This window comes from Pteropus medius, unplaced genomic scaffold (assembly GCF_902729225.1).
Source record: "Pteropus medius unplaced genomic scaffold, Ma_sr-lr_union100, whole genome shotgun sequence".
Classification (NCBI taxonomy): Eukaryota; Metazoa; Chordata; class Mammalia; order Chiroptera; family Pteropodidae; genus Pteropus; species Pteropus medius.
Genome location: NW_024346667.1, coordinates 26,472,717 through 26,498,586, shown reverse-complemented (window position 1 = coordinate 26,498,586; position 25,870 = coordinate 26,472,717). Strand labels below are relative to the sequence as shown.

The following is a 25,870-nucleotide window of genomic DNA, read 5'->3' as shown; positions in this document are numbered from 1 at the left end:
TCTACAGAACTAGAATGCAGAAAAGAGCTCTTATAAATCAGTGAGACAAAGAGACTAATAGAAAAAAAAAAAAAGAAAAAAAATAAGAGCAGATATTTTATAGAAGAGAAACAGGAATGATTGTTAAATTTATGAAAACATACTCTATTAGAAATCATAGAAATAATTAAAATCAGGGATAACATTTAACGCCTTGCAAATTAGTAAAGAATTTTTAAAAATCAAGTACTGTTAGAGTAGAATGATGAGAACATTTATACACTATGAGTAGGTGTGTAAATTGGCACACTTTGGAAAAAAAATTTGCATTATCTAATAAAGATGAAGGTCCAGCAATTCATCTGCAAAGAAACCAAATGTATAATTTTCTTAGCAGCGGTTCGTGAAAATTTCAAACTGGGTATCCATCAAAGTAGAATGAAAACAAAGTGAAGCAAAAGCATGATTAATTTCATAAACATAATGTTGAATGAAAAAATACAAGACAGAATAATTATCAACTTTATGTAAAATTCAAAAACATGGAACATATTATTATTTAGGGATACAAACATACATGGTAACAAGTTAGAAAAACAGTGGAGAATAGTGGAGAGAACTAGATAGACCAGGCAGGGAACAGGCTGGGGTTGAGAAGGGGCACAGAGAAAATTCAAAGGTGATGTTAATGTTCTGTTAAATTAGGTCACAGATACATGCGTGTTTTCATCTTCATTATGCTCTATGCTTATACTAAATATTTTGTTAAAAGTATAAATATGTATTTATTGTACATTATTTGCAAAAGTCAGACATGACCTAAATCAATATCTACCAGTGGGGAAATGGTTAGGTAATATCAAATTGATAGTATAAACAGAAATTACTGGGTTCTATCAAAATTAATAAAAATAACAATAGAAAAAGAAGTATAGAAATTGAGTCAATATGAGCAGTAAAATGAGGAGTAAAGCCAATCATAAAATAAGAATCAACATTGTGCTAGAAGTTCTAGTCAGTGTAAACAGGCAGGAAAAGAAAAAGGACATAGATTGTAAAGGAAAAAGTAAAAATGTCTATTCACAAATAGCATGAACATCTCTACAGAAAATTCAATGGATGGACTCTATTTAGGGATAACTCTGACAAAAGATGTTAAAATCATGTATAATGAAAACTATAAAATATTGCAGAGAGAAGTTAGACCCAAATAAATGAGTTTGTGGATTACAGGCCTCAATATTGTCTACATGTCATTTTCCCCCAAATTGATCTAAAGATTCAACACAATCCCAACCAAAAGCTCGGCAGTTGTTTTTGTTGATGTTTCTTCTAAATTTTACTAATTTATGATTTGCCGAAAGATGCGATTTGCTGAACAAAGAAAGCCTAAGGAGGAAAACAGAACTAAATCGACAGGGAATATGAGAAGAGATCAGTTTCCAAATGAGGTGAGGGATGGCAGATGAACAGAGCTAGAGGTACACTGTCCAAATAGGAACAGAGGAAAATTATCAACATCAGTATATGATGTCTGTAATATAGTAGGGCACTACCTCACTTCCCATTATACTAAGTCTAGATTCACAAAGACACAATGAAAATAAAACATATTACAGAGAATTAGAGGTAAACAGATGGAATTTCAAAGTGACTATCTTTACAGAGCAGGTGGTCCTGGAGTGCCTTTAATAAAGTCTTTTTAAGGGGAAAAGGCAGTTAATACAGAAAACAGCTATTGGACTTTTATCAACAATTATTGGACTGCTAAAGTAATATGTTACTTAAGTATTCTATCTTAGAATTTCTAAATCATTTTCCAATTGGTTCCCATAATTTATCTATAAACTAGATTCATAACCACATTTTTTAAGAAGTTGCTGAAACTGATATAAAAACCATTCTGGTTGCCTAAAGGAAAAAAAAAAAATACAGAACTATTGAGACTTAGGTTCTCTAGCTTAGTTTTGTCTATGAACGGAAAAGAAAAACAAGAGTCTTAAAATAGGTCATCATTCAGAATCTGTTACTGTACAGATTTTAAGAGGTTTTGAATCAGTTCCAGTATCAAAATAAGGCCAAAGTGCTCCTATAAAACAATCGTTAAAAATATAGAGAAGAGATTTATCACTCATATTGTAAAAAGAAAACTCACCCAATTCAGTCTAAAAAAATGCCAATCTTATTAGGTATTATTTTTGGCAGAAGATCAATTTTTTTAGGACCCAATGCAATGTAATTACTCTGACCACGTTGCCAAATACACCATAATTTGTCCTGAAATAGAACTGATGGATTATGACACTTTCTTCTTCTGAGAATGGAGTTTTTACAGACACCCAAGACCCATTCAGGCTTGTCTTCCATTTCTACCTTCCAATACTGCCTGCCAGAATTATATCCCTCAGAACCCAGAACAGCTGGGCAGAGATAAAATCTTCTTGGGTTGTGAGGTAAGTTTTGCATTCTATTTCCACATTGCAGTTTTTCTATCATCTGAAACAATAAGTTTACTATGTGCTGTTTCAGGATCTAAAATCACATCAACTTTAAATTGCTTGATAATTTTGTTTAGATCAGAATATTGTGGAGGAACATGTTAACCACATTCTTTTAAATGGAAGGAAAAAGGTTCAGGGGCCTTTAAGGTTTGATATTTATGGTATTTACTTTTAACACCTGTCAAGAGTTCCAGTTCTGACTTCATATATTTGCTCTCTATCTCCTTTAATAGACATTTTAATGTAGAAACATGATCTGAAAATTCTGTTCGGTTTTCATTTAGTTTTGTTAAAATATCTGTCTTCATTTTGTAATTGCCGAAGAACACTCTCTTGCTCATTTTGAAGAAACAACATAATTTGCTCAAATTCAGATTTTATTTCTTCTTTCTTATATTCTACCTTCTTCTCCAGTTCCAATGATTTTCTGGTTTGCATAGTTATCATTTTCTCAAATTGTTCCACTCTCTCCTTCCATGGCTCAAGGCAATACTCCAATCTTTCCCTGTGACAGGGGCAGCCTTCTCTATGGGCCAAACGTAATGATTCCGATGATCAGTGGAGAAACTGCACTGAGGACATAAAACCTCTAAGTCCTTTTGGCAGAAAAAGGTCAAAACCTGATTGTGCTTTTCACACACAAGCTTTTCTTGTCTCTTCCTCTTGCTTCTTATCTGGAGTATCTTAGCATTTTCAATCAAATTGCCCAGCTGAGGATTACGTGCAAACTTCCTTTCTAGACAGCAAAATCAGCAAAAAGGGCAGGGGAAAGTATCAGTTAGATCCTTCCAGGACATACCGATGCAGGAGAGACAGAAATTATGCCCACAGTTAATGGTCACTGGGTCTTTTAAGTAGTCCAAACAGATGGGACAGCTAGTCCCTGCTTGAAAGTCGCCCGGCGCTGTCACAAACTCCATTGAGCCGTGAACAAAGGTGGTGGTGGTGGGTAATTTGTCCTTTAGTAAGGCCTGGCTCTTACTCAAGTCCCAGTCAGCAGTGGCTATCCTTCCTCAGATCTCACAAACTGGCCAGCTTCCAGTTTCACTGGCTTGGCATGTGGATGGCAGCCTCTACAAACTTGTTTATTCCTCTACCCCTTAGCTTCAGAGTCTGTTGCCGAGAATATACCACAGGCTACACTCTACTGCAAATGAATTCACAGTAGTTGGGCTGCTACTCTTCCCACTCAGTGATGTGAAATCAAGCTTAACGGCTTTCTTGTTCAAGAAAGTAGCCTTAGGTCCAAGACATGAAATCCTTCACAGGAGTGAGAAAAGACATTAAATTAAGCATACAACATTGCCTTTGAATTATTCTTGCCAAAAATATTCCATTTCAATCTAATCATGAGAAAAATAGTTAAGACAATTGGTATACGTTCTTCAAAAAATGTAAATGTCATAAAAAAGTTCTTCTACGTTTAAGACTAAAGAAATATGACTAATGAAATGTGAGATCCCTGATTGAATCGGGGATCTTAAAATTAAAAGTTAAACAACTAAATTAACATTTGGAGACAAATGTGAGAATTTTAGTACGGATATCATAAAACAGTGAAATCACTATTAAATTACGTTTAAGTTATCACATACATTAACTTATCTATCATAGACAAGAAGTAAAATGTCCTTGTTCTTAGTAAATATATACTGAAATAAATGGGGGAACCATCGTGATGATGCAATTTACTTTCTGAAGGTTGAATAATTTAAAAATGTATATATTGCAGGTCTTCGAATAACATTGTTTTGTTGTTTTGTTCAATGTTGATGAGATGCCATAGGAACTTAACTCATTTATATTCATTAACCTATGTAAAACTGGTTTTGTTATACACCAATTTGCTTAAAGTTGTAAAACCTATCAACAACGTTGAGTGAGGACTTATTGTATTAAAGACAAAGCAACTATACATCAAAAGGTTAACAACTGATAAATCTAGGTAAAAGGTATATACATATATCTATCTATATTTATTATACATGCATTAAACTTTTCTGTAGGTTTGAAAATTTCAATATAAAAAGTTAAGGAGGAAATTTCTTGGCTTGTTTTCAAGATACCCACCGACACCCAATTTTAACCCAATCGAATTCCTCCAAGCTTGTGAGCCACCCAACCATCAAACAGTATTCTCTCCCTTCTCCTTATACTGAACACTTTCTCGGTGTTTCCTCATCCTTTCTCTTTCCTAATAACCCAAAGACAATGAGAATAACTTGGGCATGGTTTTGACGTTTGGAATTGGCTTTTGTCTTGGTTACCTAGCAAGTTCTTGAACTATACAGACTTTCTCTTCCTACCAGCAGAACAGGAAAAATACAGTAGTTTTAAAAAGTCTCCATTGATAGATTATTCCCAAACTCAAGCCTTGACTCAGTGTCTTGGGCCTACACAAGAAAAGCTATTATGATGACATGCTATTGGAGGCAGTGTTTTACAACGTCAGGGCTAGCTTCATTAAAAGGACACTAGGTTTGAATCCTGGTTGAGCTACTTAATTGTCTTTTTAGGAAAACACATGTAACTTTAAGTCCTCTTTCTTTGACTTTTAAAGTGAGGATTACAAAAAAAATTTTTTTTTTAAATAAAATGAGTATTATAACCTTTTTTTTATAAGGATATCATATAAATGCCTGCTAATATAGGCCCACTGTTCTTGGCAAGTGAGGAGTTTCTATTTTAGATTTAAACATGGATCCAAATATGGCCTGCACATTGCATTTGATTAGTTCTCATAAATATCTTTCAATGTAGAATAGTGTCCCTTGACTTAATCTTTGTTCTACAGGCTATCCCAAGTTTTATGCTTGGCTATTGATTCATGATATAATTTAACGTATCCTTCAAGCATTCACTTTTTAAACTGATTAAATCTTTCCTCTCACTTAAACCTGTCGATTATACTCACAAGTCAGGACAAAGTACTCCACTCTCAGCTTACCAGAGTACTTCATACCTCATTATCTTCATTTGGCTATGGTCCCCTAAAGCACTTGGCCTTTATTTTAACAGAGATGTCATGCTGCCCTCTTCAAAAACCACACTGCTTAAATTACCCTTTCCTCACTTCTTTCCTGGGACTACGTTTTGCTCCTTTGGGAGACTCAGCCCAAAGAAATGTTCTCTAAGATGGTTTATTATGTATCAGGCACTACGCTAAGGATCTTTCATGCAGTCACTGATTCAATTAAACTCTCAGAACAACCTTATAAGTTAGGAGCTATCACTGGCAATTAGAGCTGTAAAAGCTGAGTCTACAATAATTTGAATACACTTATACAACTTTACATTAACTGGCATAACCACTGGCATGATGCTCAGTCATTAGGCTCTACTGCATCTCCTTCACTCCCACAGCATCCCTATGCATCCCTCTACATCTATTTCAAAGCACCACGTATTTTTTGTGTTGATATGTTCACATTTATTCATATTTGACAACGTATTCCAAAAAATTTTAAGGAGGAAAATGGGCCTATCGATTCCAGCACTATAACAGTGAAACAGATATAACACAAATCGAGAGGCAGCAATACCTAACAGAACTGAGTTTTCATCCAACTCTGCCAATTAACGAGCTACACGTCCTTGGCCAAATTAATTTCTCTGAGCTTCAGTTTTTCACAAAGTGAGAAATAATAGTATCATTGTGATCATTAAATGAGAAAATAATGTAAGGCACATGTAACGCATGTACAATAAAAAGTATTGTAAGACTATCTCATAAAATCTCAAAAGTTCTAAGAAATCTAGCCAAACCCACATACTTGTGTTATATCATAGCAAGTTACACTCTACATTACATATTGTATAATGTATATTTACTTACATATAAAAAGCACTGATATTTAACCTAAAAGCTGCAATGTCTCATTTAGTTGCTAAATCCTCAGCGACTAGTAAATGCATTAATTTCCACCAGGATAATTGTAATAGTATGATGCAGGAAATTTTCCTACACTAATTTTAGAGGTACAAGAGAGAAGTTTCAGAATTTTAAAATACACCTTTAATTTTATTTTAAAGTACATTCAGCTTTTTAAAAATTCCAACACACAGCTACATAAAATAAAGGATAAGTTTCTTCCAAGCCACTCTCCTTACCTGCCCACACTATATGTTATAATAGCTAAGGCTTCATTACTTCCCATCATTGCTTAATACAGTCATGTCTCACATAACAACGTTTTGGTCAATGAGGGGCCGCATATACTTATGCTGGCCCCATAAGATTATAGTAGAGCTGAAAATGACCGATTACCTAGTAACACTATAGCGCAAAGCGTTACACAAATACCATTGTGTTACAAGTGCCTATTCAGTACAGTAACATGATTTACAGATTTATAGCCCAAGAATTGTAGGAGAACAGAATTTGTCATCCTAAAATATGCCTCTTTGGCACAGGAATATTTTAGGATTGTTAATTTTAAGAAAGAGCAGAACAGGGAGATGCTCCAAAAATAAGTACAAGTTAGAAGTTACCCTTTGTAAAAGACATTTACATTTGTAAAGGAAACCTCTATTTGTAAGGGTGTCTCCTAGGTCTGTGTGGGAAGAGAGAGAAGACTTTATCTCCAAGAACTCTTATCAATGCATAAGATAATGCCTTAAATCTGCATAACAATCTTACTCTCGTTTACTGTGCTTTTCCTGGTAACCACCTATAACTGACTCCCTCACCCCAACATCTTCTTTTGTCTTCAACTGAAGATATTTAAGGTGGTTTGTTATGTTGGCGAGTTACTCAGTTTTCCGGGGTCTCTCCCATGTATACAGGAGGTAGACACGTTAAAGAAAAATGGGGAGGGCATGGGACTGGAGGTGACGCTGCACAGAGCAGTCATAGATATGAAAACTGAGGCTGAAGGAAGTTTTAAGAATCTTGCCTAATATCATACAGCTAATTGCAAAGCATAACAGGAAAACTAATAGAAAAAACATATATATATAACTTTTAAGAAAGTATGTACAAAAAAAGATTCTTGTACATTGTAAGGAACATAATAGGTACTCACTCCAGGTATTACCGTGTCCTCTTTTCCCAAGTACACACACTAATCAGTCTTCCCTACTTTTCAGAATCAGGCCATTAAGCAAACAGATCATGAAGTGCACAGAACCAGTTTTGCAGGAACTGCCACCACCCTAGTTCAAGCTAACCCTGTCTCTTCCCTGGATTAGTGTGCTCAGCCCTTTTTCTACCCTAAAATACCACAATGGTGCCTCCAATCAATTCCCTAACTCTGTAGCTAAATTGACATTTTCAAATACAAATATAAGCCTTTTATCTTCCAACTTAAAACATTCCACTGGTTATTACTTAAAGTAGTTCTCAAACCTTCGCTTGCATAATTACCGTTAGGTCTTGGGAAAAGATTGCTGGACCACATCCCCAGTTTGATTCAGCTGATGTGTAGTATTTCTAAGTTCCCAGGTGATGCCTCTGGCCTGGGAACCAGACTTTGTGAACCACTGCTTTAAGGAAATCAAAACTTAAAAAATCGGTGGTAGATACCTAGCCCTGAGTTCCAACCATGTTATACTAGATGATTCTTAACATGACTGAGCCTAAACCAATTCATCTGTAAATTTGTAACGATAATTTCTAACAGCAAGATCTTTGTGAAGATTAAAGGATGTTTAAATTGGCCAGGAGGTGTAGGTAATGTAGGGTAGTGGGGTCTCAAATGGTGGCTACTTCTCCATTCCCTTAACCTCTCACTTTTCCTCCACCAAAAACTGTTATTCTTTGGAAGTAACGTGGCAATTCTCAGATTCTTGGTCGGATCAAAATCTTCATGGAAATTTAATTAACTAAGCCCACCACCGCCATTCTGATTCCACAGATCTGGGACCAGAAAGTTATTACAGTTTTCAGAAGATCCTTGCCTGAGACCGAGAAGACCCACTAGAGGACAAGCCGCGACACGGAGGTTTGGCGCACAGTAGACGCTCAGGAAAACCCCACGACGTGCTCAGCTAAGCCTCCGACAGCCCCGGTTGGCACGGCTCTGCGGGCTCCCAGCTTACCTGCACTGATAGCTCAGCACCGAGACTTCGCTGGAACCTCAGAGCCTGCTTCAACGAAGGACCGACCCCAACAAGCCTAAGCCAGCGCGTTCCTAGACAGAGGCGCACACCTGCCGGGGGGATGATTGGCGGTTCCTCCGGAAACGGGCAGGAAAGGAACAGGCTCATGCTCAATGGCCTTAAGTGCAGGGGGAAGAGCAGGGAGCGGTCTTGAGCACAGCTGGGGGCGTTTCCCACAGTGATCAGGCCATTGTTGGCTTCAACTGATTGTTTCATTCCCAGTGGCAAACTGCAGATTCTTACTATGATTCTGATGAGCAATTTGAGAGCCAATAAGGTTTTCAGGTTGGTTTTAAAAGCTTCACCACCACACCTTCCTCCTCTCAAGGAGGGAATGGAGTGCTTTGCTGTGGATGGGGCTAGTAAGGAGGTAGTAAACCTCGAAATGAGAGAGGAACAGTCGCCTCTGTGGATCAGTTTGCGTGTCAGTGGGTGACTGGGCGGGTCTGCCCCAACCTGTAGGATTATGCCACACCTCAATTCTGGCTCCTGGAGAAGACCTGAGGAAGTGACGCTTAAGGTAAAATTTGAGGAATGAATTTGAGTTACTTGGACAAATTCCAGGGTAAAAATGTTCAAGGCTGAAGGAAGAGCCAATGAAAGGCTCTTAACTCTAAAAAACTTGGTACATAAGTGACTGAAGGAGGTTGATTTAGCTGGCACCTCAAAGGGGACTAGGGAGGTGCAGGAAATAGATAAGATAAAAAAAAACGGCTTTTGTGAGGCTGATGAGATAGGTTAGAATTACTGCTGCAAGACCTTTCAGGCAGAGTTGAGGATTTTGGTCATTATCAAGTGCAAAGGAAAGAAACGAAGCTTTTAAACCATTAAGGTGATATACAGGCATACCTCAGAGATATTGCGGGTGGTCTTTTGCTGGTGGTCTTGCCTTCAGTTTGTAAAAAACGCAATACCTGTGAAGCACAATAAAGCAAAGAATGCCTGTAATAAAATTTGGAAAAAAATTTTGGGGGGGTAAAATTGGGTAAATTTTTTTTATTGGAAAACATACAACTTGGAATGGATTTGAGGCAAATTGTACCATAAGCACGTTTTCTTTAAGTGGCTAAACGAAGTTTGAAAAGCAAGTAACAATAAAAGAAAATGTTTCTGGCACAAAACCAGTAGTAGAAAAAAATAGTGTACGAATACCTGGATAATACACCCGTTTTGCAATAGTGCAGCTTTTAAGTATATATTGTCGACTGTCCATCGTCCACGCAGAGTTACAACTCCATACTTCACAACATACTGACAGTTCCTAAAGAAAACTACTTAAAAAAAGAGGCACAACCCAGATGATGTCCCCTCATTTGACCAACTCCAAATTTAGATGTGCAGAAAGGCTTAGATAGATCCAGAGTAAGCCACATGCAACATGTTACTTGATAAATTTTCTAAAATAAGGTTTCAGGACAATGAGAATAAGGGGAGAAAACATGGAAGGATGAAGTCCTAATTATTATACATATATATATTTTTTGACAGTAGGGAGAAACCTTTTACAGGTAAGTTACAAACAAGGCAAATAAACAATTTTGGACATGAAATATAACACATTCTGTGCAATGTCTTCACTTTGCTGTCATCATTTGTACAAACTCTTCATACAAATGTTTACTCGACTATCACTATCAATACCTGCTTCGCTGATCATTTCATCAACCTCTTTATCTGTTAACTTCACTCCAAGGTTTGTCGTCACATGGCAAAGCTCTGCTGCACTGATATAGCCATTGCCATCCTTGTCAAACACGTGGAAAAGCTGCTTAAATTTCTTCTTCCCTGTCTGTGTCTCTCATTTTTCTTGCCATCATTGTCAGAAATTCTGGGGAGCCAATTGTGCTGTTACCATCAGCATCCACTTCATTAATCATGTCCTGTAACTCTGCTTCTGTGGGATTCTGCCCAAGAGATCTCATTACAGTTCCCAGTTCCTTTGGGGTTATAGTTTCATCACCATCCTTGTCAAATAATGAAAAAGCTTCTTTGAATTCTGCAACCTGCTCTTCAGTCAGGTGGTCAGCCATGCTGCAAGAGCCACAGGTCTCCAAGATGTGACCACACGACCCCTCAGCTCGCTCGCTCCACATGGACTCTAAAATTTGAATTTTGAAAGGATGACTGGCTGCAATTTGGGGAAGAGATCTTTTGGTGACTTTAAGAAATTCAAAAAGTAGTGCTTAGTGGGCAGTTAAATACAGGTGTGGATTAGAGCATCCTCAACAGATATTGTTAAAGTTGTGGTTCCTAAACTTTTGGTGGCAGCAGCTTTCCCCCTTTTTGTTTGTTCTCTTACTGTGGAGCGAGTATATGGTTTTAATTTAAATACTGTAAGATACAAAATATGAGTCCTTCTCTATCATAGAGGGAGCAGGTGTTTCATATTTTGCTTTATATAGTTGTAAAGCTGTCTTTAAAAAGACGCTAAAATCTGTGTATTTTCTTTGCCATTTGAAAATAATTTTTCAGAGAAAAGGCCAAGCTTTTTTGATGCTATGTTTTCTATTGATTTATGTGATTTTAAAGCCACTTGTTTATGACTTAGGTGAAGTTGTTTTAGTCCACTTGTTTATGACAAAGGAAAACAAGTTGCTTTGAGAGAAGAATGAATGAAGTAGTCATGCCAGGATGTCAGGGTGTCATTGTTCTACATCTCCGTCATTAATAAGCAGCTTCTGAGAAGCCCCGCTAAGGGCTTTTGATGAGAATATGTGAAGAAGCCACTATAGCAAGGGGACATTTAGCTATAAATCCTGAGAGTTTGTGAGGACTGAGTACTGGTCTGGGTGAGGCAACTCATAGCTAACCTAAAAACTCTCTGAAGACCCTTGCGGCATTCGCTCCTGTCAGCGGGACACTCCTTGAAGACAGTGTTGATAAACTCACATTGGCCCTGTGAAAGAGATCAGCCTGCCTACCAACACCAGCATTTTTGTTCCCTAGCAACATGCTGTAGCAATGGGGGCCTTTTGTTTTTGCCCTGGCAGCTGGAAATAAGCTCTTTTGTTAGTGGCCGACTCTCTGAGTGCCTCTTCATGTAAAACATACACCTCATATTAAATTTAGACTTTATTTCTTTACCTCCCCTTGCCCAAAACGATAGTGTGATTAATTGACAGATTTGCTTAAAATGGTATTTCTCTGCTTGGCTTATTAAGAGATTATCCTGTATGCTATTAGCTTATGAAATTATTATGATCCCCACATCAAACCTGTGCTAAATTTTTTACTGGTTAAGACAAAAAAGTTTCTGGAACATCGTTCTGCTATGTCCCCAAAACAAAAAAACATTCCATTGTTAGAAATATTCTGCTTAAATATGATTAACAAAAAGAAATTTTATTTTATGTGAGTACTTTCTCTTTGAAAAAATAGTTAAAGCAAATAATTTTCAAGTTTCCTTGAAAGGAGAGGAGAACAGGAAAGTTAAGAGGGAATTAATCTAAACTTTGTTCAGTTGAATCATACAGAGACATGCACAGGTCTCTGGCTAAGTAAGCTGAAGTGGTGGTCCCTGCACTGATCTGCTTCCAAAAGGTGGAATAAAACTATGAACCAGGAAATGTTTTCTATTTTTCATTTGCAGGTCAGGAAACTATTTTTTATAGCGTTACAAAATATGTGGCTTTAATAATTTAAAACTCCTCTTACATCCTAGTGGTTAAGAGCACATTTTGGAAAGCACTTGGATTTGTATTTTAGCTATATCAGTTTACTACCTGTGTGAGTTTAGGTTCCTCTTACTAAGTCCCTGTTTCCTCATCTAAAAATGGACAAAATAATACTTACTCCCACAGGATTACTGGGAAACCACTTTGCAGAGGGTGAACCCTTTCTCTTTTCTTCCTCTCTTCCTCCTTCTCTTCCTAACAAGTACTTTTTAAATTAGACAAAAAAAAAAAAACCTAAAGAATTTAAAAAGACTCAGGTACACTAAAAAAAGACTGCAAAAATCATAATATGGAGAATATCATCCATAATCTCATCAGAAATTATAAGATTTTAACAGAAAAATCTTGGTGTTTTTTTTTTTCAAATTCCAATTTTAGAACTTCTTTTCATTTTTTAAGATTCATATTATTAAGAGTTTACCAAATGTTGAAGAATTAGAAATATTTTTGTTTTGGTTTACTTGTAGCAATTGAGCTTTTCATGACACTTATGGCTCAGTTTATACAAGTCATATTTACTGTTAACTATACAAATTTAGTTTGTTATACAAACTAAAGACTTCACCTAAGTCATAAACAAGTGGCTTTAAAATCACATAAACTAATAGTTAACTGTTAACTATTTTGAGTTATGAAACACAAAAGCTTTATCTGTAACTTAACTGGAGAATAGTGTGGAAACTGACATACTAACACATCCAACCAGGTAAAAATAGAAAAACTGTGAAATGGCTACATGCCACAATATTTCTTTACTCTTACCCATTACAGAGTAAAAACTTTAAAGAATATTATACAGTCACATAGCCACAAAACAGTTGATATAAGGTATTATGAAAACTTGTAAAAATAGAGTATTGTAATGATCCTAAAATAACCAGATGGTATAGGTATTCCTTAAATGGACAACTGGATCACAAACTTTCAGATGGGGTTCATAGGACTTTTCTGCAGAACAATTGATAGGTGCTCAGCCCTCAAACTACCAACCTCACTACCTCTTTCCAAGACTCCTTGGAGTTTAAGTACATTTTATAGTAGGATGGGAGCTTAGATGTAAAAAGTCGAGGCTAGAATCCAGTTTTCTTTCCATGAACACTCTGGCTAAGTAGAAGCCAAGAACAAAAAATGAGATAAAGATTTAGGGTTTAGGGAGTGAGGTCATTTGGAGAAGTGAGAAGAGATGACTCAAAGGGCTGGAACTCAGGCTCCAATATGACTCAAAAAAGGCTCTTGTTACTGTCTTTTTCCTAAAAGTTTGATATTTTGTTCATCATGCTTCTTTCTGGTGTTAATTTTTTTTTCCCCAAAAACGGTGTTAAAATATTACTAATCTTGATTACTGAGGCTTTTGGCATACCCTTAAATTTTGCGCCCACTCATTTTAGTCTTCACCCTGCAAAGGAGAGTGAAAATGATGCAAGAATAGGACCAGAGACTGAGTTCAGAGTTTGGAAGAAACTGAGCCAAGAAAGAAGGGATCAGCATTTGTTCTTCAGTCCACCACTCCAACTGCTCTACTTCACTAACACCATTACTTCTAATACGCTTAAACATCTTGAGTAAACTATGTAAAATCTCTTCTCCTTTGGATTCTTAAAATATTATAAATTACAAAAGACTTTTAATAGAAAAAGAATAAAACACCAAATCATAGGGATGATTAAGCCGAAAGTACACATATTTGACACTTTTCTGGTCTACCACTCTCCCTGGCCAAGTGAATAACATGGCTCTATTGTCGTGGACTTGTTCTGGTATGCCGCTTTCAGCATACATGCCACTGGTTGTTGAGTTTTTATAGATATTGAGAGAATCTTTGCCCTTACATTAATAATCTTGAATTAAGTAAAAAATTTTTAGTGGCAGGGTATATATCAAGTCTTAAATGCCTTAATTAAAAGGAACAAATAATGGAAGAGAGATAAGTGTTAGAAACAGAACTCAATACTCTGAACATTTGTTTTACAAACTAAGGACAACTATAAAATAACACTATGAAGATTAAAACATTTTTAAAAAGGACAAATAGATACTCAAATCACTGAGTGTTTTTCTGAAAAGTTTTTGAAGTGGTATGAGCAGGAATCTATAACCAATTAATTACCTTACAATGGTATGGCTCGATTTTAACTTTTTCAGTGAATGTGAGAATCTGTACTTGAAAATGTACAGGCTTATATCCAATGAGATATATCTTAAGTATATAGTTTTCCTTTTTTTGTACAAAATGTATAAACATGTCAACAAGTACATGTTTTTAACATAAATTGATAATAGCTTATGTTTCTACTGAAATGCATTCATGTAAGAAATTATAATTTATCCTAAAAATCATTTAGAATTTCCCCAAATATCTAATTTAAATGAGGTAATACATTTTATGAAACGTCTTTTATTTGTGTGTAAATTTAATTACAGTGCTTTATATAAGCACCTTCTATCCCAAAAGACACTGTTAATAAGCTATGAAAGGTAGAAAAACTTTATGTCAGAATTTCTATATCAAATTTTTTACATATTAATCCCAACCTTTTATTTTAGCAAAATAAGGGTTAATAGTTTATGGCTTTCTCTATAATGTTTATAAAGTAAAATTTCTAGTCAAGATATAAACTTTATACTTAGGATTAAATTACAGTAAAGTAATAGGAACTTTATGACACTGAGCTAACAGTCTTTAAATAAATACAAATTAAGAGTATATTTAACAACTTGGGAACACCTAATTATCAGTACAATTCAAATTTAGACAGGATAGTTTCATATCCTTGAATTCTTTCTGATTTTTTTTTTAAACATGTTTCACCACCACAGGTTGAACAGCAGCAAAACAGAACCTAGAACAAAGATGGGCACTCATGTTAGATAAAGCTATTGCCCCACTTGAGACTTTAAATGTAAACTTTAAATGGCCCTTTCTAAGAAACTATCTGTACAAATGAATCAAAAATATAAAACAGAACTTCAAAGGAAATCAAACATTAGCTTGATTAGTAATTACATGATGACAAAAAGATTCAGAAATGAACATAGTAGTTTTAAAATAAATGAACTACAATGACTACATCGAACGTTCTTTTACAACTTTAAATGAATGTTATTCAAAATAAAAATACTTTCATAAACATTAAAGCTTATAATATAAAATTGGTAGCAATTAATAGCTTATTTTTAGTCTCTCTATATAAATAATTGACGAACTAATTATTTCTCTCAATGCTGCAAAGCCAAATAGTTGATGCAATTGATTTCAGATTTAGCATTTTTAAAATAATCACTCAAACATATACAAGTTATTTTAATATTTTTGAAGAATAATAGGACTATGAAAGAAAAAAATTTTAATTCTTGCACTTTTTCTACTAGAGAGTTCTAAGACATTACAAAGTATTTTTCTTTTTAATCCATATATGAATGTGCAGGAAAGATGAGAAATTTTTATTATGCAGGTAAATAATTGTGCTTCAAACTGTAATTTCTTTTTGATTTATGTTATTTTCCCTCTAAAAAGAAAACGGGAAGAAAAGAATCCTGTGAAACTAATAATACATCTCAGGTGCTTTCAAATGATTTTTTTTCACACAGGAAATTCTAAGCAAGCACATTAATGTGTAGGTGGGTAGATAGGTATTCTTCTTTCACTCTTTTTCTTCTTCATCTGGCAGATCTATATTTGGAAGGCAAAAGAGAAAGAATAGATCATAATGAGATATGCTATTCAGCAGACAAATTGACCCATGCTTAATTTTTTAAATAGACGAGTAATGAAAATTTCATGATTTTAACAGAAAGGACAAAAAAACACATTGATAATCTCAAAAAACAGTTGACAAAACCTAATACTCTTCTTTCATGATAAAAACATTCAGCAAACTAGGAATAGACAGGAACTCCTTCAACCTGATAAGGTATCTATAAAGACCCACAGCTAGCATCATATTTGATGGTGAAAGACAGAATGCTTTTCATCTAAAACCAGGAATAAAACAAGGATGCCTGTTCTCACTACTTCTATTAAACATTGTACTGGAGATTCCACTCAGAGCATTTAGGCAAAAAGAGAAATAAAAAACACCTAGATTAGAAAGGAAGAGAGAAGTAAAACTATCTCTGTTTGCAGATGACATATGCTTGTACATAGCAAATCCTAAGGAATCTACTAAAAACTATGAGTGAATCAATAATTTCATTAAAGTTATAGGATATAAGATCAATAACCAAAAATCAATTATACTTTTATACATTAGCAATGAACAATTCAAAAATGAAATAAAATTTCATTTACAGTAGCATCAATAGAATAAAATACTTAAGATTTAACAAAAAAAAGTATAAAACTTGTATTCTAAAAACAAACATTGTTGAAAGAAATTAAAGTAGATCTGAATAAATGGAAATATATCCCATGTTCACGAATTGGAAAACTTAATTGTCAAGATGGTGATACTTCTCGTTGATCTGCAGATTTGACACAGTCCCTATCCAAATTACAGCTTGTTCTTTGCAGACATTGACAAGCTGGTCTTAAAGTTTACCTGGAATTTCAAGGGAACCAGAATAACCAAAGCAATCTTAAAGAACTGCAAAATTGGAGGATTCACAGTCTTAATTTAAACACTTGCTACAATACTACAATCACTATAGTATTAGCACAGTATAGTATTAGTATAGTATTAGCACAAAGATTGACATGTGGATCAATGAAATAGAACTGAGAGTCCAGAAATAATCCCTTACACTTATTGTCAATTGATTTTCAACAACAGTGCCAACATAATTTAATGGGAGAATGCATAGCATTGTTAACATATGGGCCAGATATCCAAACTGGTTATCCACATGCAAAAGAATTTGGATTCCTTCCTTACACCATGTACAAAATTGAACTCCATGTAGATCATAGACATAAAAGTGATAAATCTCTTAGAGGAAAACATAGGTGTAAATATTTGTGATTTTAGATTAATCATTTTTTTTTAATATGACACCTAAAGCACAATAAACCAAAGAAAAAATAGACAGATTGTACTTTAACAAACCTAAAAGCTTTTGTGCTCAAAAGACACCAATAAAATGAAAAGACAACCCATAGAATGGAAGAAAATCATATATCTGATAAAGGCCTTGTATTCAAAATATATAAAGAACTCTTACAACTCAACAATAAAAAGACAAGCCAGTTGACAAATGGACAAAGGATTTGAGAGTCAAATGGCCAATAAGTCCATGAAAAGATGTTCAACATCACTAGTCACTAGGGAAATGCACATCAAGCTTGCAATAAGATACCACTTCATACCCACTAGGATGGCTATACTAACAAGAGCTGGTGAGAATGTGGAGAAATTGGAACCCTTATATACTGCTGGTAGGAATGTAAAATGCTACAACCTCTGTGGAAAACAGTTTGGCAGTTTCTCAATAAATTAAACATAGAATAACCATGTAATTCAGCAATTTCACTCTTTGGTATATTCTCATGAGAATTGAAACAAAGGTTTAAACAAAAACTTGCATATGAATGTTCAGAGTAAAATCGTTCTTAATAGCCAAATAGTGGAAACAATAGATGACTTGGTAAAAAAAAAATGTGGTTTTTCTATATGATAGAATTTTGTTAAGCCATTAAAAAAGAATAGTATACTGATACATGCTACTACATGGATGGGCCTTGAAAATATTAAGCTACGTGAAAGAAGCCAGTCTCTCTCTCTCTCACACACACACACACACACACACACACATTTTAAGAACTTATTTATATGAAAAGTCCAGAATAAACAAATCTGTAGACAAAAAGTAGGTTAGTAGTTATCTAGCATTAAAGTTGGAGAGAAGTGGAGAGTGCCTGATAATGGGTATGGGTTTTTCTTTTCTTTTCTTTTTTCATCATCAGAAAGGATTTATTCAGGAAAAAAGACTACAAACCAGTGCGTGCAAATGTGGCAAGCCACATGCACACTCTGGGTATGGGTATGTCTTAATGTCCAAGCTCCTGTTCTAAAATTGATTATGGTTATGGCTGCACAACTATTTGAATGTAGTGAAAACCATTGAACTGTAGACCTTAAATGAGTAATTCACATATAGTATGTGAATTATATCTCAAAAAATTTAAAAAATATGCATGCCCTAGTGATTCTACTTCTATAAATATTTTCTAAGAAAGTATACAAGTGTTCAAAGATGTATGCATCCGTGTTCACTGCACCATTGTTCCAAATAACATAAATAAAGCATAAATATCTATCGATAGAGTCAAGTTAAATAAATTAAGGCTGTCCATACAACGAAATACTAGTCATTCCAAATAACTGTCTCCATATCTACAAATACATCTGTTTAGCAACTTGTAAAGAAGGTAGTAAATGCATTACACATATGTTTAAATATATATGATACATATAATTTTTGTATATATAAAAATGTTATCATTAGAGAAAAAAAAGAATACGTATAAAGTTGAAAACTCTAACACAATGTCAATATAAATAAAATCTAAAACCAAAAGAACCCCAAGGTCTCCTCCCAAAGTTACTCGGACCAGTGTAATGAGAGAAGTTATATGTGGCATACACACACACGTACACGAAAATAAAGTGACATTTGATCAAAGTCTTGATTGAGTAGGAATAATTAGGGATAGATAAGGGAAAGAACACCTTAGATTCTAGATAGAGAAAATAAATGAATACCCTGCAGTGCAAAAGAACAAGACACCTTCGATAAACTCATATAGCCACAATGAGTCAGATAAGGTTGGAGAGGTAGATAAGTGCTTGATTATGGGTTACATTAAGATTTTATTTTCATCTTAAGAGTAATGAGAAATCACTATAGGGCCTTAAGCAGTACGAAGCTATAAGAAGAATAGATAAAAAGAAGATGTGAGGAGGTTGGTGCAAGGTAAACAGTGATTAGGCTTAGGTGGTGTGAATTTCGAGTTGAAATAAGTTTGGAGCTGGGAAATTGATATCCAAATAGACAATGGCCAGACCATATATTAAAACAGAACTCTGATCCACAAACTCGGTTAACAACCAGCCCAGGAAGCCAAACCATAACCTCTGAAGCAATTGGTCCCGAACAGTCAGGATTTGGTCAGTAACTTCTAGCTTTCCTAATACGTGTCCTTCCTTTCCCTCAAAGGGGAGAATGGGTTCCTGGAGGAATGGCCATGCCTTCCATGGCAAGAAGAAAGAAGAAAAGAATGGGGGTGGGCAGGATGAGAAGTAGATTAGATGAGATTCTAGTTTGGTACTGGAAAGTTGAGATATAGACCACCTGAAGACTTTTTTTCTCTGATATAATAGATAAGGCCATCTGCTGAAAATGAAGAAAAGGGTCTAAAATTTAAGGTGAGTAGAAAAAGTTAGAAACAGTTATTGTGGAGTGCAAGGAGGCAAGTTGACCACAGGAATGTAGTAGGTTTGCCGGACACTTGTGAAGAACCAACATTGAAGATGAGGAATTTACAAGTGGTTCCTATCAGACTTCTTGTATATTCTCCAGTAGCGATAACATGCTTGGATGAAGACTTTAGGATTCTTCCAGAATAATGAGATGAAGATAGCAGCAAGGAAACCTGCAATATTGGCAGCAGTTATGGAAAGAATGAAGAAAAAGAAGACTAGAGTCAGATGAAGAAAAGGAAGACTAGAGAGGACCAGGCAGTGGATATGGAGAAAGGTGGTCAATATTTTGGAAGACCTGATGAAGTTAGAATAGCGGCAGTGGCTGTCCAAGCTCCTGGCATAACCATGGGTGTGCATGGTTGAGACCTAGTGGAAGAGAAGGTCTTGGGAAAGCCTGTGTATTCTATCTATTTTTTTTTCTCTAATAAAATTTTATCAGTGCTAAGGAGATTCCACATAATCCTTTGGACACTCTTACAGGTCCTAAAAGGAATAGTGATTTGTTCCAGAGATAAATAGTTAAAAGGGAGCATGGTGTCATTGAAACCCAGTTAAATTCATTCTGTGATTAGACCTGCAGTAAGATAAGTGAGATCAGGACCAAAATGTGTTCACTGGATTTGAGAAAGAAGGAAGTCTCTAGAGACCTTTCCCAGAATATAATGGGGAACAGTGTGTTGAAAATAGATGGGAGGTCAAAAAACGGCCAATTTTTCAAGAAATTTGGCTGTAAGGGGAACATGGATTGGTCACCAGAGAGCACAATAGGGTTGATGGTACATTTTTTTTTTTTTCCAGATGAAATAGATGAATTTTGACTAAGGAACATTCTGGGGAAGAAAGGGAGTAATTGTTGGATCAGAGTTCCTTAGGTGTAGATAGATGAACTGTACCCAAGAGAGGAATCTCTTAGTGAAAGTCTAGGGAGGAAAAATAGAAGACATGTTGCAGATGTGGATATTTGTAGTTTGGGGCAAGGTCTGATTTGAAGCTTGATTATCTTCCTTTTCTCTGGGAAGAGGAATTACTTCTTTCTGTGAGTTGGAAAAGGAGGTGAAGAAGTTAAGAAAACTAGAGGTCATTAAAGATTTGAAATAGAGCTGAATGAGAATCAGAAACATCTAAGAGTTAGCAGAAGGGTATTTTCCAGAGAGCCCTGCTAAAGTTGGAGATGAAATACTCCACTAAAGTGGAGATTCTGTGCTGAAGACAAAGTTGGCTTTCAGTTAAGCCAAACAAGCAGAATGGAGTAAGAAGGGTCAGGACAATAGGATATTTGAGGAAAGAGCTGGGAGGCAAGACAGGTTCTGTCAAGGGGGTCAGAAGTCCAAGACTTTGAGGGGTAAGAATAATGCAGAAAATAGAAAACTTGAAGGACTTATATTTTGAATAATAATCAAGGGTGGCAAGAGAATATTATCTGGTCTCAATTTATAAAAACTACCTTTACCAAAAATCTTTTTATAGCTATAGTTATTATCTCTGGTGAGTGAAAATGGGCAATAGGATAGGAAGACTTTTATTTTTGACTTTACACTCTTCCATACTATTAGAAAAAAATTTTACAGCATGAAAACGTATTAAATTATTATTAAAAACCCAGATAAAGTATATATAAATAGAGTATGTAGTAACCTGGAATACATATTTATAAATAAAAGCATTGATGTAGTGAAATTTTACTGTTAGAAGGGCAATGTCATTAGAATCTAAAGCCTCTACCCCATTTTCCACTCTGTGGCTCTCACATTAATCTGTAAGTTTGGACTTCCTGATACCCCTTCACTTGTTTTCCTCTCCTCTAATTCACTTAAGGCTGAATGTGATGCCAAAATATTTTTGTGGGAGGAAAAAATCAAAGTAAATTAATTATATACAGCACACATTTTCTATTTAATTCTATTTCTATTTACTTGTTAGGAAACATTACTGAGAACCATTGAGGAGGACGCTGGGAGCTGAAAAAATTGATGAAGTAAAGTTAACAGAACATTCCTACTAAGTGAGTGGAAAGTCTAAACCACTCTAAAGGGTTATTTTGGAAAAATTCCAAAGTCAGCTGTTTACCTTACTATCATTTTACAGTCTTACTTGACCCTAACTGAATCAAATAACCACATGTGATTTTATCTAAAGCCTGCAAGAAAACAGAGGGGGATAAATGAAAGGGAGGTTTTGCCTTAGATTTTTACTACCTAGGTCTATAGTGCCTTTACTCAGTTGTCAAGTTGTCAAGATTTTTTGTCGCAAGATATATAAAAATGTACAAATATTTAGGACAGTGAGCATTGTGCTATCAGATTTGAAGATAGCACTTGTTATAGCAACGATTCAGCAAGATCTTGGAAAAATTATTTTATCTTGCATTGCACTTATACTATCTCTGGATTCCAAAATGTGGCTTTTACACATTCTTCAAAGAACTGTAGCTGGAATGCAGGACTAGTCTAAACATTGAGAAAATGGATGCTGTAAGCTGAGCAGATCTTTAAAGGATCAGCCTAATTTTGTAAAGGAGTGCTATTATGAAATGGTTTACATGGCCTTTACTTAAATTTCCCTTTGGTTTACAAATTTGGTTTTGCAGGTCAAGATTTTCCTTCACTTTGACATTTCAAATTTTACTACTCTACCTTGTTTACTTGCAACCCTAGGTTTATGGCAGGTGGTTTGTGGAGAAAGCCAGGATAGTGGTGGCTAACTAAGGGCTTTTATTCACAGTTATGTAAGGTATCTTTCTCTGTGTATGCAGGAATTTCCTCCCTATTGTGAAATGCCTCTTCTCCTCTTTGTTATTTGTGGAGGAGTGCTGGGAAAATCTTGAACTTCTCCACTCCTCCTCAGCACAGGTTTTACCATTATTTTATGTGAGACTGAAATGCATTATCGACACACAGCAAAAGATCTTTTAATGTATAAAATCCTTTCGAAGTCTGTTTTAGTCCCTAATAATTGTCTTCTCAAGAACTTATTGTATCTTTCTGGATTCCTCCACCAAATTTATTTTTCATACTTTGATAGCAAAGATTAATCTGTTACTGATACAGACATAGAGAACTTGGCCTTTTGTCTTAGTCCTCATGATAAATGCTTATTACTGTATTGTTCTTCCTTCCTTTAGTGTCCTCCTCAGGGTCTTCACTGGATTTGAAAAGCACATTATTAAACAATAGGTATAGCAACCATTCTTTCCTCTGAATGAATAGTGCCATAAATGCTAGTCTATAGACCAACTGAATAAGCTAATTTAGCGATTGCCTGTGTATGTTGAGGACTACTTCTATGACTTTTTTTAAGGGAAGATATATTTTATGACTTACAGAGCTTAAAATAATTACAATAGAATGCCAAATTTATTTTTATTTTTTATTTTTTCAAAGTTATTTCGAGTATGAAGTAACTTGAACATGGGCAAGTGTTTGAAGTTAATTGATTTAGGCAGTATCACTGGTGATGGTGGTAGTGGTATAAAATCATTGGCCTTTTAGTCATCTTTTTTTTCTCCCCCCAAATATGGGAGTGGAGCAAAATTCTATTCAGAATTTATCTTTGAAGATGTAACCATTAAGACCAATTCTGTAAGTGAGGCCAAAAAGCTGCCCTGCCATTAATATTAAGTTGATTTTTTATATTAAAAGACATGTCTTCAGGTAAAATAAACTGCATATTGAGGCTACAACATCATTGGTGTTAGGCAAATATGTCCAAATGCTTTCAAGCACACAGTGGTCTTAATGGGAAATGTGCTTATTCTGGATAACATAGAAAGCTATCCAGTGTTTTTCTTTCAAAACACATGTTTGAATATACTTTCATAATTATATTCTCCTGGTGCCTGATTTTTTAATTATGGTAATTGTCAAACACACAGAATAGTATTAATCCCTATATAACTATCACAGATTAAACAATTATTAAGATTTCCCTACATTTTCCTCATCTATTTCATTAAACTATTCAAGCAATTCCCAAACATCATGTCATTTCATGTGTTAGTATGCATCCCCTAAACTGACATTACCATAAAGCCATTATCACATTTTACAAAATATGAATAGACATTCTCTGGTATATCCAATCTAGAACATTGCCTACATGTAGGAAAGCTATTTCCCATCAGAAATACCTCAGGGGAAGGGCACTCGTGAATGGAGAGGCATGCATCTCCTCTGATGGCAGCTGAGTCTGTGCAGTTTTCTTCTCGTTGCCAGATTAGCTGGGGAAAAAAAGAAGTATTAGGAGCATTTTTTAGAAAATTAACTGTTGTTTAATCTGGAAGATACAAGGGAATATTTTTTAACCTATACTGTGATTATTTGCTACTTATTTAGCTGCGATTATGATATAAAAAATTAATGTGATGCAAATACACAAGATATATTTCTAACAGTTCATGTTATAGCAGGATCTAATAGTAATATCCTCCTCTTTCTACATGACTTCTTCCTAAATGCTCCTAGACCATTTATTTTATATAGTGAATTAATTACAAATGTTTAAAAAAACATGCTTCGAGGTGCTACGTATTTCAGAAAAGTAGAAATGGGTTAAATAGCAATTGCTGTAAATAGTAAAAAGGAATGCTTTCTGAGTTGCTAATTTGACTTTTTTCTTATTTATGTAAAAGGGCATACCAGGAGATTCCATTTGAAATAACCTCAGTGATCAAAATTCTGATTAACTAAAAGGCAGAAACTGAATTTTTAACCAGTTATGTACTATTTTCTGTACTAAGCGGAGAAATATATTATCAAGTAAATAACATTTCATATCTGGATATAAATTTAATCACCTTTCTACTTAAATTTGAGTTTGTTTTGCCCTGAATCAGAAAACTTTAAAATTTTTTTATTTGTCAGTGCTTTGAAATCTTAGATATTTGACTTTGAAGAAAAACACATTAAAATAATGGTTTATTAAATTTCTATTGAATAAGAACAACACAGCTGATATCATCTTTAAAAATACGTCAAGTAAATTAATATTATTTATCTTGACCACATATATTTTTGACACTTTTTGGCTGTGTAAGCACAATACTAAAAATTATACTTTTTTAAAAGTGACACATCTTATTATATAACTAGAAATAACAGCTATTGACTGTTTTAAGATTTCATCTATAATTTTTCATATTATGATTTTTATATTGTTAATTCAGCTAACATTTTCCAACTTCAGTCAGCCATGTGCTTTTAATAAACTTCTTTAGATTTTGCATTTTACCTAAAATCTGTAAGTTTGTTTATGTCTGTAATGAATATACCGGGCATTTCAATTTCTTCTTACTTATAAGGACAACATATCTACAATAATTAAGGGATCAATATTCTTCGAAATTAGAAAAATAGTGGTAAAATATTTATCATCGTTTTAATTTCCAGCTTTAAAAAATATATCCAGATAAATAGATCCAACAGGATAGCATACTTCCAAAATCCTACACACTTAGCCCAATACCCTCAAGCACACCTAAGAGATTTTCAAACATAAACACGATCATGCTCACAGGCCCATGGACACAAACAGGCATAAACACAAGTTACTCGGTATAAATGTACCAAAGCCTTACCTGGTCTCTGTCCATTGATAAGAAGAAGACTCGTTATAAAAATAAAAAATACAAAAAAGAATTGTTGAAATCTCATTTTTCTGCCACACTGAAGGGGAGCTATAGCTCTCAAAGTAAACCAAACTTTTTTGAATAGTCTGTGCAATATCTGTGTGGCTCTTCTCACATTCTAATGACAAACCTCGGAGAACTGCCAGCTGCGTTTTTTTAGAAAGGTTAATGATCACATCAGACAAGGTTACTGGTGCGCTGTGCTGTGGTGAGAGCCTCCCCCGGCCTCAAACCCCTCCTCCACGCCTCTCCTCCTTCCCCTCTGTCACTCCCCTTTATTTCCATAAGCAAATATTGCTGAAATAAAGCATTCAAGTGTGCTGTAACTTCAGTGGAAGTCTACTCTGGAAGCTCGTAGGAGATACTGACTTGATGCAATCTGAATTTGGAGAAACCTGTAAAACTAGGCATGGTTTTGCCTCCTCCCCTCACCATTTGCATGTGTTTAAACTTTGTATTGCCCATATTGGTCCCACATGCAGAAAGCAATTGAAATGACAGGAAGTCTCTCTTTTGTCCTTTTCAGAAGGAATTCTGAAGCTCTAACTTAAGACTCCCAAATGCTTTGTGGCAAAA

The 25,870-nt window shown here is 35.0% G+C and overlaps 1 protein-coding gene and 2 pseudogenes across 1 annotated transcript; all 3 read right to left on the bottom strand.

Annotated features, from left to right (window-relative positions):
• Positions 1–1,678: 1,678 nt before the first annotated feature.
• On the bottom strand, positions 1,679–9,900 carry LOC120613469 (tripartite motif-containing protein 60-like; annotated as a pseudogene).
• A 138-nt stretch (positions 9,901–10,038) lies between these two features.
• Positions 10,039–12,474, bottom strand: LOC120613471 (calmodulin-1-like; annotated as a pseudogene).
• Positions 12,475–13,548: 1,074 nt separating this feature from the next.
• On the bottom strand, positions 13,549–25,638 carry APELA (apelin receptor early endogenous ligand). Its single transcript, XM_039876305.1, has 3 exons — positions 25,244–25,638; positions 23,798–23,887; positions 13,549–15,923 (listed from the first exon to the last, which is right to left on the bottom strand). Exons 1-2 carry the CDS (start codon positions 25,317–25,319, stop codon positions 23,799–23,801), a joined length of 165 nt encoding a protein of 54 aa, XP_039732239.1. The 5' UTR covers positions 25,320–25,638; the 3' UTR covers positions 13,549–15,923; position 23,798.
• Positions 25,639–25,870: the final 232 nt, after the last annotated feature.